We start from the raw sequence: 12,943 nt of genomic DNA on the forward strand, positions 1-12,943 counted from the left end.
GGTCTGTCTGAAAGAAAAACAAATCAGGCTTACCTCAGAGATGGCGAGAAGCTTTGAGGAACAGCTGACAGCCCCACGAAGAGAAGGGAGGATGCCAGCAGCAAGAAGTTCCCGAAGCCTGCGGGACGCATGCTGAGTTTCCCGGCTGCAGAGGCCAGCAGAGCTGCTGCAAGGTGGCGCACACGGGGCCGGGGTCGGGGAGGTTCGGGGGGGCAGAGGTGCCACCAGCAGATGGCCGGGCAGAAGGACCCACAGACACCCAGGCGTGCAGGTCCGGGGCTCTCCCCGGAGCTGCAAGGGTGTGGGTGAGCTGCCTGCTAGGATTTAGTCAGCAGCACTGCTCTGGGCGGGGTGCTGGTACGAAACCCCTCAAGTGGAGAGTCTAGGCAGGGAAGTAATTAGAAACAGTTGTACAAGCAGATGGTTTATTTTGCCATAAAAAAAAAAGAAAGAAAAATTCCTGTTCACAGATTTGAGAAAATCGTTTCTTTCTTCAAGTGCAGGCCCCAGAAATATTTGACAAGAGGATATTTGGGCTGGCTGATGTTAAAGGGACAGATAAAATAATCCCTGCGATGGGAAGGGGAAGGGGGAGGTTGGTGATGTCAGCAAGAACACTTGCGCAGGGAATTAGTTTCACCACATGCTTTTCAAAAAGATGCACTGTTTGACTCTTTGAGGTATGAGTTGTGAGGGGCAAGCAAAATTGATAGATAGCACTTTTTTGGACTTTTGATCCTTTGTTTTAAATTATGGGTCTCTCGTTTCTTAATCCTTTAAAGAGGGTGTCATGCTTCTAGTTGTTTGGGCCAGTAGTTTATCACACCACATTTTTTCTTAACTTGGACAGTTCAAACTGCAGTTGTCCCAAGTTCACCCTATTCTCTGCCATGGATCAAGTATGAGAAAATAAAATGTGTGATTTGTGTCAATGGCACTGAAGAATCATCAGTGTCATTTATGAAGCACATACTGTGTGCCAGTCACTTCATATATTTTATCTCCAATTGTGACAATAACCACACATTCGTTTACTCATTAGGCAAACACAGGTTTAGCATCTGTTAGGTACCAGGCTCTGGGCCAGATAGGGAATTAATGAGAGAGGATCCCTGCTCTCGGAATCCACTGGGCTAGCAGACATAAAACAAAATCACAAATATAAAAGGAAGGAAGGTTGAAAGTTACTTCTAGCTTAGCTCCAGGCATCTGATCTAATCAAATGGCATTTGAGCTGAAGGTTGAAGGAGGAATAGAAGTAAGTTGGGTGGAAATGGGGAAGAGGTGGCAGAGAGTGGGGTAGCATTCTTATTCCCATTATAAAGATCAAGAAACTGAGGGCAAAGGATGACCTCTTGCTCAAAGTGACTAATTTGCTCAAATTCACACAGGCAGTTGGGGTTCAGCTGAAAGCTGTGAGCCCTCAAAGCTCCCACATTGTCCCCTCCGTTGTGCGGTCATCTGGGAGAGGTGTTGCGGAAGGTTCTAGGGAAGGGAAGAAACATTCTCCCTTTGCCCTAAGAAGACCTTTAGATGCAGTGGATCCTCGTGAAATAGAACCATCCAAGCAGTGGCCCTGGTCTTAAAATCAAGGATCATATGACAGGATGGGATCTCTCCTGTCATTTACCTGAACAGATATAAGACCACCCCCAACATTTACCAAGAAGGAAAAAGGAGGTCTGAACAGAGCCCACACTTTTTCTCCTGCTTCACCAGACTCCATCTGTACCAGAAGAGGCTCTGCCTGGGGCACATCCTTAGCCCAGGCAGCTAAGCCTTCTTCAAAGGCTGACCCTTGGTCGACCCTTGGGCCCAAGCGTGTACACGCTGGTGGAGGGATCTGCCATCCGGAGGACAGACTGGGGAGAGGTGTGCAAAGGCCAGAGAGTGGTCTGGGCAGGGAATTCTGGAGTCATGGGTACCCACAGTGTGGTTTAGAAGGAGCCGCAAATGCTCATTGGCAGGTGCCCTGGATCACGTGAGCTACTCATCCTGTAGGGGAGGAGGTATGTCTGGAGAAGAGACAGAGGGAGTCACTAAACCAGTCATTTCCTAAGTGTGATTATCTGTGAATGAGCCGCAGCAGCAGCAGCGCCTGGGGACTTGCTACAAATTAAAGTTCTCAGCCCCACCCCCAGACCTACAGAATCACCAGCTACATTTTAACAATACTGCTGAGAACACTATTTGCACATCATATTTGGGAAGCTTTGCAAGCCCCGGGGCCCAGGGCTGGGGCCACGGATGCCTGGATCTAAGGATGGTAGCCACACTCACTCCTAGCTCAACTCCTGGCATCCTGTTCCTTCCTGGCCACGTTGTAACTCTATGAGGACGTAAGAACAGGCTCTCCTGCCAACATTTAAAAACCTTGGTGACTCAGAGAATATGGGAACCATAGAAGGGAAGCATCAATTCCAAAGCCTCACTAGGAATTTGCAATGAAAACATGGAACTTTTAATAAATGAGTCATGTATTACTTTTTGCGTATTTTCTGAGGGGAAAAAAAGAATCGCTGTGGAATAGGGAACTGGTGTTTGAACATTTCTTTCAGGAATTAAAACATTTCTTTTAATCTCCTACAGTGTACCGTGCAATGAGGAATATTATCATGAGCAGCGTGCAGCTGTGAAGCAGAGATAGTATGTTCTAGGTGACTGAAAGTATTGAAATATTCAGATCATTATATCACTGCGACTCAGAAATAACATTCCCAGAAAGTTGAAATAGTTATATTGCAGCTTAGTTGGTAACTCAGTAGAAAGTCTAGGATCCACACAAATTCTGGCAAGATAAAAGAAAATAACTTAACATTTTCACTTTTTAGCAAACTTTGGTTTAATTTTTTTCTGCCAAAGTACCAAATATCTTGGAACGACCTACTTTCTTCCCTCTCCTAGTTTGCAGAAAACTGGAGGACACACATCTCTTGAGGGCCAATGTGGAAAGGACCCAATTACTGTGTGAAAGGTCCTGGGTTTCTCACTGGCCCCAAAGACCCTGTGACAGCTCTGGGGGAAAGGCCTGGGGGGTGTCCTAGTATCTGAAACCAAGCTCAAAGGGATTGAAAACATCTTAATCCTTAAATATAGTTCTGAGTCATCAAGTCACAAACTCATAGAATCTGGGGTTCAAGAGATATTTTAAAGGTCATCTAGTCCAAAATTAAATTTATTGACAATGTACAGCACCCCTGCCAAATGATTAGGTACTGAGTCTACTCGGTAAGAATGAAAACTAAGGGAAACACACCCTTCCTGAGAGCAGCTCTGAAGTTTTTACCCCTTGGTTCCAGATCTGCTCTAAGAGGCCTTTTAAAATAATGTCCTGGCCATGAGCTGCTTAAAATATTTTAAGATGTCTAATATATGTGTTCCCCAGGCCCACCACCTGTCCACATACTCCCCAAATAATTCTACCCTTTTCAAGATACACATCACCATTTCCATCACCTCTCCCTTGTGTATTACACTGTCAAGCCTCTAATAGCCTGGTTTCCTGAGCGTTTTTGCTTTGTCTGGTGTGGATGCTTCTGTAAAGCGTGGCAGGTACCACTGAGACCATAAGGTAGGTGTGGTTGAAAGTGCGGGGAACTGCTGTTTGGGAAAATGGCCCTTGTACATGAGGGCAGAGAAAGACCGAAGAAAGGCAGACCATTCCAGATGGCTAAGGGGCAGGTGTCATAAGCAAGGGAACTTACATATGAGGCTTGTCTTGGATGATGCAGAATGAGTAGATCTCCGCACCTGCACACCAGTATCTTAAAAGTTTATGCAGAGGCCTTCACGGAGCATATACGGTCCAGATGGTCTTGACGACCCGTTGCTCTCTCAAGGCTGCATCCTTCTAAAGGGCTCTCACTGTGGAAAAGTGGACAGAAGGTACATTCCAAGGGCAGAGGAGGAGAGAAGGGGCCTCTGATTTCCGAGGTCCGGCTCACAGGTCAACTGGTGGTCACATCCTCACCTTGACCTCTACCAACTGGAAACAGCTGGGTGCTTTCACCATTCTTATTTCATATATTATATTTCTGCTAATAAACTGAAGATCACATTACCTTTTTGACTGTCTCATTACTCCAGTCGTGTGCTGTTACAAGTGTAGGTGCCCCAAATAGAAGTCAATATTTATCCTTGTTAAATTTTATTTAGGCTCAGTTCTTTTATCCAGACAGTCAGAATCAATATGGATACAGATTTCATATTTCTCTCACCCTTTCCAAAGTAAATATGATGAGCATGCTTTCTGTATCTTTCTCCAAATAACTGATGAGGTAGTTGAAAAAAATTAGGCTGAGGACCAAGCTTAGGAGAGACCTTTCTTCAAGACAATAAGAATTCCTTTATCAGCACATTTTGAATATGAAATCTAACCACTTACCAGTGTCCTGAGTTGTATGGAATCAGCCCATGTCTTCATTTTGTTCACAAGAATGTTATGAAGGTTCCCATCAGTTGCCATATTAATCTTAGTTTACCAGGTAAAACTTGGGCTTTTACGTGTTTTTGGCAGGGCCTAAAACAGTACCCAATACATATTATATACTCCATACATATTACATTTCTGTCATGAATAAATTAATTGGAAATGATGCACAATATGAATAATAGATCTAGGAGTCAACAAAGGAGGCAGGTGATGTAGAGGATTCTGGATCATTTGCCAGGTGGCATTTGCAAACTTTAGTATCCTCCTACCATCATGCAGATACAACACGAATCCGAATAAAACCAGATCCTCTTCCTATATTCCCAATTTTTATTAATTATATCATTTTACTGAATTCTTATAGTCTTTATTCTTAGAATTATTTTTGGTTCCTCTCTACAATTTACCTGGATTGTCCAGTAAATCACTGAACCATGTTGATTCCTCCTGCTTCAACATCTTTATTTTTACTTTTATTTTGCACACCATTGCCATAGCCTCCAAACTGGCCTCACTGCATCCAGTCTCAGAGTTTTGTGTCTTTCCTTATCCCACTCCCTAAGAGGTCTTTCTAACATACAGTTTTCATCACATTCACTCCCTGTTGAAAAATATTTAATAGCTCCCCATTTAATAGCTCTTTGAGCTCCCCAAAGCTCAAATACTCTAGCACTTCACAGAAGACACTTTATGTTTGGTATCCATGGGGGATGCCCCATCCAGATTCCCTCCCCAGGGCTTATGCACCCATCCCCTGGCTGACGGCAGTATCAGCCGCTGATGGCTCACAGCTGCACCCCTTGCTGGACATTGCCCTAGGCCTCAGGAACAGCCTCCCCTGAGGCTGATCCCTCAGATCCAAGATGGTACCCTAATCCCCACTTGCAACAGTATGGACATCCTAACACACCTCCCTTATGGAAATTGTAGAGCTGGATAGCTCCATCATTGTGATTCTCGTCGACAAGGCAGAAAAAGTCTCAAAAATTGAAGACAGCAAGATGTGTGAGACGTGAGGCTGAGCAAGATTTTTCAGAAGTATTTATTGGTTTACTTATTTGTTTATTTATTTATTTATTTACTGTTCCCTGCCTTCTTTCTTCCCTTCCTCTCCCCCTTCTTTCCTTCCCTCTTTTCTTGCTTCCTTCCTTCTTTTCTTCCTTCTTCCTCACTCTGTCTAAAGCTGCCCTCCAGACCAAGCACCCTTTATTCTGTCTTATTTTTTTGGCAACCCTTCCCAGGATCTAACATTATGATTTTCCTTTGTTCACCTACTGTGTATAATCTACCTCTCCCCAATTAAATACAAGTTCCATGAAAGCAGGGACTTTGGCTCCCTTGTTCTTGGCTGTCACTCCAGTGCCTGGCACAGAGTAGCATCTCAATAAATATTTGCCTAGAGAATGATTAAGTGAATGAATGAATGAATGACTTTTAAAAGTTTGATACACCTTGATTAGATGCAACAATTTGATCTAAAGGATGGTTTTTCAGGTTTAATGGAAGGGAAGAATTAACACACCATTATGAGATAAATTAAGGCAATTAAAATATAAAAATCATCAAGAAAATTGTATTTGCCATGAAAAAATCAAGAAAGCTAATCTAGAGTCAGGTAATCAACAGCTCTTACTGATCTCTCCATACATGTGCCACACTAATTGTTCAATCACTTAGAGTCAAGTTTGAAGTAAAAAAAAATCACAATTTCACTCAAAACTCACTTGGATAATATTTGCAGCTAAAAAGAAATGTCCAGGTTTTCAAATAGTAAAAGATACATCAAAGCTTTCAGGAAGGCTAAATATTCTGGGGCAGCAATAAAAATAAGTTTCAATTTCCAACAAAAATAACTTTTCAGCTGGGCCAGAGTTGTGGAATAAAAAGGTGTCTAGTTAACATCTTTTCCAGGCATTACTGCAGAACCAGAAACATTTTTTTTCCTCCCACGTAGTAAAAACACCTGGAAATATTAGGCACTTCTGGGATAAGAAATAATCTTTCAGTCTTCTGAATATTTTTACAGTTCTGGTTGACGCGGAAGGGAAATTTTGGGAAAAAAATATAGAGATGTTTTTCACTGACTTCAGGGGAAAAAGATTTATCACTTCACTATTATTTCACCCTGACTAATAGACTGAATTCTTAAAGTCATGCTCAACGGTTAATCAGTTAATAACAACCGGGAAGATAAAATCAGGAGCCCACAAGTGGAGAGAACACTGAACTGTTTGTTCAGAGAAGGGTTTCTGATGCTGGCTCTGCCATCCACTAGCTGCCTGATCTTGGCTGGGTTCCTTAACCTGTTGAATTTCAGGTTCCCAAATGGCGTGGGTGAAGAGAACGTTGGTTTTCCCCAATTCTAAATTTCTGTGATTAGATTTTCTTTGTATATTTGTCCAAAGTCTTCCAATAATAAAGGGGGAATATGAAATAGATATATATATATACATACGTGTATATATATATGTATATAAATATATGTAAGTGAATGTAAACAAATATATATATTCACTTACATATGCACATCTATTAGAGGTGGAAATGATAGAAAGTTGTATTTAGTCTTCTGGTAATGGACATTTATGTAGCTAGTTAAAAAGAATTTAAAAATATATTTCATTTATATGTATTTTTATGTGAACTCTGTGCTGGTTGGTGCCTTTCTCACTATGCAGGCTGGTCAGTGACTTAGCCCCTCAGCTTTCTCTTCATCATAACTACTCACGGTTTTTGTGCAGTGTACATCATACACTACCCTGTTTTAAAACTTATATTTATACGACTGTTTCCATTATTTTCAATATTATTCCAACAGGAGAAGGATCCATTCAACATAAATCAGAAAAAAAGTAAGCAGACTAAAGGCACATTATCTAGGTGAAGAGAGATGCTTGGCAGCCCCTGAGTCAGGGGCCCTGAGTGTGTTTTCTGAGACATTGATAAGCATAATAATAATTGATAGACATTGATAATAATAATAATAAGTGTATAAAAGCTCAGATCAGAGATGAATATTTTCCCACAATAATATGCAACTTATAAACTGAAATTATAGCTATAAAAATATTATGTGGACTTTGATGTAATATGTTTGACTAGGCAGCTTGCAAACATTTTCTTATTGTGATGAAAATTGTCAGCAAACCTTTTTATTTTCATAAACAATGAAGAAATTCAGTTTTCCAGAAATTTTATTTGATAGAAGCCTGGTAATCAATCTAGATAAATTACTGTAAATGGGATATGAATTAAATTGCTTTAGGAAAAAGGAGAGGGATTAAATGAGGTCAGTAACCAAAAAGAATAACTGAGTAGCTGAGTAAGAACTGGGATGATAAAGCCAGTTGTGGAAGAGACAGCAGCTCATTATCTGGTCTTTGAGTAACTCACTCAATTTCTTCTCCTTTTCACCTTCTGCTTTCCTCTTGACCTCGGCAACACCCTAAATTTTACTTGTCTTTCAAGCTCTGGTTGAAATGGTCAAACAACTCATTCTTTTAGTTAATTTTGCACCTAAATCAGTTGCTTTGGCATTGTAGATTAAAATGAATCTTCACTTTTAACAGTTCTTGAAAACCTAAATATCTTTAATATTGTCCTGATGTGTTGAAAGGATATTTAAAGCAATGGGAAAATTGAGTTCATTGTTTTGTAATTGTCATATTTTAAATTAACTCTCTTCCTAGGACTATTTACAACTGATTGGATATAAGCGTGTTTAGAAAGAGAGATGGCATCTATGTCTTTCAGTTAATGATAAAACTACAAATATATTTAAAAGATATTAATTACATGATTAGTTTTTACTTCTCATTGTGTTCATTCTTCCAAAGCATTATTGCAATGACTTAAATACCTAAGTTCTTTTTTTTTTTTTTTTTTTTTTTTTTTGACTCCACCATGCAGCATGCAGGATCTTAGTTCCCTGACCAGGGACTGAACCTGCGCCCTGTGCCTTGGGAGTGCGGAGTCTTAACCACTGGACCACCAGGGAAGTCCCTTAAATATCTAAGTTCTTTAAGATTGGTGACTTTACAAATAACTGAAAAATCAAGTCCATTCACTTTCATTGAGAACCTATGATGTGTCAACCATTTTCCATGCTATATTTCATCAAATATAAGATTCATTATTATTTTATGCACCACTGAGAAAGAGAAAATGTGGCCAACTAAACTGAGATGTGTTCTTATCAGTTAGATGTTTTATTTTATACTGATTGAAAGAGATCTTTTAGACATATATATATATATATATATATATATTATTTTTTTTTTTTAATGTGAATTTTTGCTCCGGACGCACAGGCCCAGCGGCCATGGCTCACCGGCCCAGCCGCTCCGCGGCATGTGGGATCTTCCCGGACCGGGGCACGAACCCGTGTGCCCTGCATCGGCAGGTGGACTCTCAACCACTGCGCCACCAGGGAAGCCCTATATATTTTATCATATCTCTCTATTCTATAAATCAAAGGGAAAGCACAAGTGAAATAAATTGTCCTTCTAGAGACTACATCAGCTTTCCAGTCAAGGTCATGACTCTTCTCAGGATGACCCATCACTGGCTAGATAAGGCAGTGGTGTGAGAGTCCAGCCATTTCCGCTCAATGTGGTGTCACTATGGAACAATCACTGTGCAAGAGCTGCCCATGGGGCTGGCATGGGGCAATGTCAGGTTGGCATAGCATTCTGATGGTTCCCCCTCCCCAATCTTGCTTCCTCTATTTCCCTTCCCCAGGTGTTACTCCCCCCAGACCTTCTGTATTCCTAATTCCTTCTCAACATTTGCTTCCCAATCTGCAAAATTTTGCTTTTTCATCCACTTAAAATGTCCTCTCTTTCCCTCCATGCAATTAAATCTTCCAGGCTGACTTTAATTCAATGCCTTTCACAAGTCTATTCAGTCTTCTGCAGCCCATGTGGATAATCTTGACAGTCTCAGCTAACGTTGGACTTATAAGTGACAGCTATTTAACTAATTCTTGCATTGTACTATAACTGCCTTATATATGTTGGTTGTAGTTTCTCAGCGCCTTGAAGGCATCTACCATAGGTGGCAGACGTTGTTGGTGCCCTGCCCAGTTCCCCTCAGTTTCTCAGATTCTGTTGGTATAAGTGGTGCCCCTTTGGTACACTTTCAAAGACCGGCACCCACAGATCTTCAGGGCACTGCTCTCAGACTGTTGGGACCACTTTGTCGATAAGTGCAGAGAGTCAGAAGTGCCTGGATGTTCATTTTTATTGCCTTACCTTCTCCTCTTCCCTTCCCCACTTACCCTCCTGAAGCCATTAACTAACAGTCATTAGTCACCCAATGACTGTTGGGTGAAAGCCCAGCAAATTTCCTAGGTTTAGACATCTCTGAGGCATAAGTTATAATTCAGCATTCCTTTACATAATCATGTTAAATCCTACTCTCTGTGAGTCTTATGCCTCAAATCGCTTCTTTTTCCTCCTTCTCTCCTGCTTCCACTTTGATCTACCCTGGGAGCACTTCTTTTAAAATTAATTGTACACACATATTCATCCCAGTGTCTGCTTCTGGGAAATTCAAACTAAGATACCATATCATATATTTTCCATGTACTACATGTAGCGCCTAATGTTATGTGGGTTATCTTAGTTTAAACCACAAGCAATTGCTGCTATTCAACTGTTTATGACCAGTGGAGATGGTAGTGATCTAATAGTTGTGATCTAATAATTGTTGTTCAATATAGAATGATTGATCAAGAGGTAATTAATTACTTAACTTGGAGAAAAAGATTAGGCTAGATTTAGCAATTGTCTTTGTGAATTAAAAAATTCATACAATAATAATAATAACATATAGGCATATACACAAATACAAAATAAAATTCATGATAAGACACCATTTTATATCCACTTATAATGGGACAAAGGCAGGAAATAGGCTTAAATCAAGAAGATTTCTGGTGACTATTTGGAAAAACAAATATACTCTTGGATCACTGGAAGGATTTTAATAACAAGAAAATCGTTGCTGGAGTCTGCAATTTTAGTTAAAAAGATCCATTACTTCAATGGCTTAATGTTATATAAACACAACAGCCAGATCATATCTATACTTTTTCTTTTGTTATATAGTGTTGTGAAAATTTATAGCTAAAACAATTTTATAAGTTTTTTCACTGAAGGTTCTGATAAAAGAGAGGCAACAATATTTTTTGTATAATTTAGTTATCATCCTGCCTAGATGTAGATTCTGAATCTAATGGCCTCTGCAGGTTTTTTCCAGTCTTACAATGTGAGGATGTTTCAAAAATTAATGAGGGCATACTTATTCAACATCATCCTCTATTTTATTTTCACACTAAAGTAGGAAGCTTCAGTTCCCTGGCAGTTTAGTAATTAGACATTATTACAGCTGTGTTTTGAGATTGCTTTCTGGTAAGGGAATGGAAAATTTTCTGTTCCTAATATAAAAATATTTGACAGCCTCACTAAAAATACCTTTTGCATCAAAGGGAAAATTATTCATACAAAGTGTTTAATCTTGGACAATTAAATTTGTGAACTAATTGGTATTTAGTTAATTCGTTAAACAAATATTGATTGAGAACCTTACTGGGTAAAAAAAGTATTAGACAAAGTAAAATAGGGAGGCAAAGGCTTATAAGGTTAAGTTTAAGGGCCTTTAAATAAGTAGACGTGTTTATAAAGAATTACCATAAAAGACAGTATGGAAACAAGACCAACTTATCCACTGGAAAATATTAATGTAGAATAATACATCAGGTGAATATATTTCTCATACCTTTTAGAAATTTCCCTTGATTACTTGTGCTCTTGACGTTATCTTCTTAAATTCTATTTTTTTTAAAAATTTTGGGCCCAAACAGGTGCAATACCTGCAGGAATAATGTGATGTGAAACCAATGAACTTCCACAAGAAGCCTTGCTACTATGATACTGGGCTTGAAGATATTGTATTATTTGCCAGGATAAACTACAACCCGGAGAAAACCAGATTTCATAGGCATTACCTTCACTCATGCAACTAAACAAGGCTAGGAAAAAATATGCATTTCTTATAATAAATTCATAATCAATAATTTCAAATGGGTCCTTAAGATTACCAGTAATCATGTTCCCTAGTGTAGCCACTCCCCCACTGTCCTAGTTGACAATTTCCCAACTTATTTTTCCCTCAAACCTCCAACACATCCTTCCTCAATCCTTGCCCTCACTTGATGAGTTTCTTCCTCTTTCACTGAAATAAAAAATAAAATCAATTAGAAGATAATTTCCACAAGCTCATGCCATCCAATTCCCCACCTCCCTGCATTTAGGACCTGACACTCTACGTTCTCTCCTGTTAATATGAATGAATGTATGAATCATCTGTGCTTCTTGGTCAGGCCAGCCGTCCTTTGTCTAGTGAAGTTCAACCCTCTCTTCTACTCAGGGACATGCTTTACTTATCATCTTCATGCATCACCAAGTTTTCCCTATCCACTGCATTAGCAAAAATGTATTGTTATGTCTCCCATCTTTAAAAGAATAATGATTGTCTTTTCTCCGCTTCCTCTTTCAGCTCCCACACCATTTCTCTCCAAATGTTTACAGCATAACTCTTTGAAGGAATTGTCTATATATAACTTCTGCATTCTCATCTCCTTGGCCTCGAAATGATTGTGTGTCGATTGTGTGTCCATTTTGTGTTGTGAAGAATATTTCCATATGGTTTCATTTGTTTAAAACTTAGCTTTTTATATAGTTGGTCTTTCTAAAATCTTCAGAAAAATATATTCCACATGGTTCTGTATTTCATGAAATGCTAATTATTTTAAAATTTCCTCTAAATAATAAAAAGTGCTAACACTGGCCCAATGTGAATAGATTGTGCAAGGGTTTTTTTTTTAAATGATAAGTTAATTAAATATGCAGAACTAGAGATTTTATTTTAAAAATGTGTGTATGTGATTTTACTCCCATCTCTTGGACTATAATTTTGTAATAGGGAATTGTTCTTCGGTTTGGGGTTCTGATTTCTCTTCTAGAGGAAGTTTCATTCAGTTTTCTCTCTCCCTGTATTTATGTGCTTGTGTGTGTAGACAGGACCACACACAAGCACTAAATCACTGTCAAGGATTCTTGGTGGGTTTAATATCTGACTACAAAGCAAGATGCCGGCGCCTGAGTAAACTTTTCAACAAATGCAGCTGAGAGGATAATGTCCCCTGGGTCTGAGCAGGGTGCTCAAATTTCCAAGATTTCCCCAAACCTGCTCCGCTGGGAGTCCCAGGAAACATCAGGTGCAGCTTCCTGTCCGGGTATCCTTACAGCGACTGGAGGTGACCACTTTTTGAATGGGCATCCAGCCTCATGCACATAACGAAATATTTTAATGTTAAGAGAAAATGTTAACATGCTTAGAAGAGATCAACGTCACCGATGCCCTCATGATTTAGCAGTTTCATACTCAAGGGTGAAACTAGTCCTCATCCTCAGATACTGTGTCCAGTAAGACAAGACCACACGTACA

General features: G+C 39.7%; 1 protein-coding gene across 1 annotated transcript in view; it reads right to left on the reverse strand.

Moving 5' to 3' along the window:
- The window catches only part of ITGBL1 (integrin subunit beta like 1), a 218,976-nt gene extending 218,608 nt beyond the window's left edge, over positions 1-368 (reverse strand). Inside the window, exon 1 of the mRNA XM_027115884.1 lies at positions 34-368. Coding sequence (XP_026971685.1) covers positions 34-131 — 98 coding nt within the window. The 5' untranslated portion in view covers positions 132-368. The remainder of the gene's footprint in view (positions 1-33) is intronic.
- Between the last annotated feature and the right edge of the window lie 12,575 nt (positions 369-12,943).

This window comes from Aethalodelphis obliquidens, unplaced genomic scaffold (assembly GCF_003676395.1).
Source record: "Aethalodelphis obliquidens isolate GAN/ISIS:26980383/991018 unplaced genomic scaffold, ASM367639v1 scaffold15, whole genome shotgun sequence".
Lineage (NCBI taxonomy): Eukaryota > Metazoa > Chordata > Mammalia > Artiodactyla > Delphinidae > Aethalodelphis > Aethalodelphis obliquidens.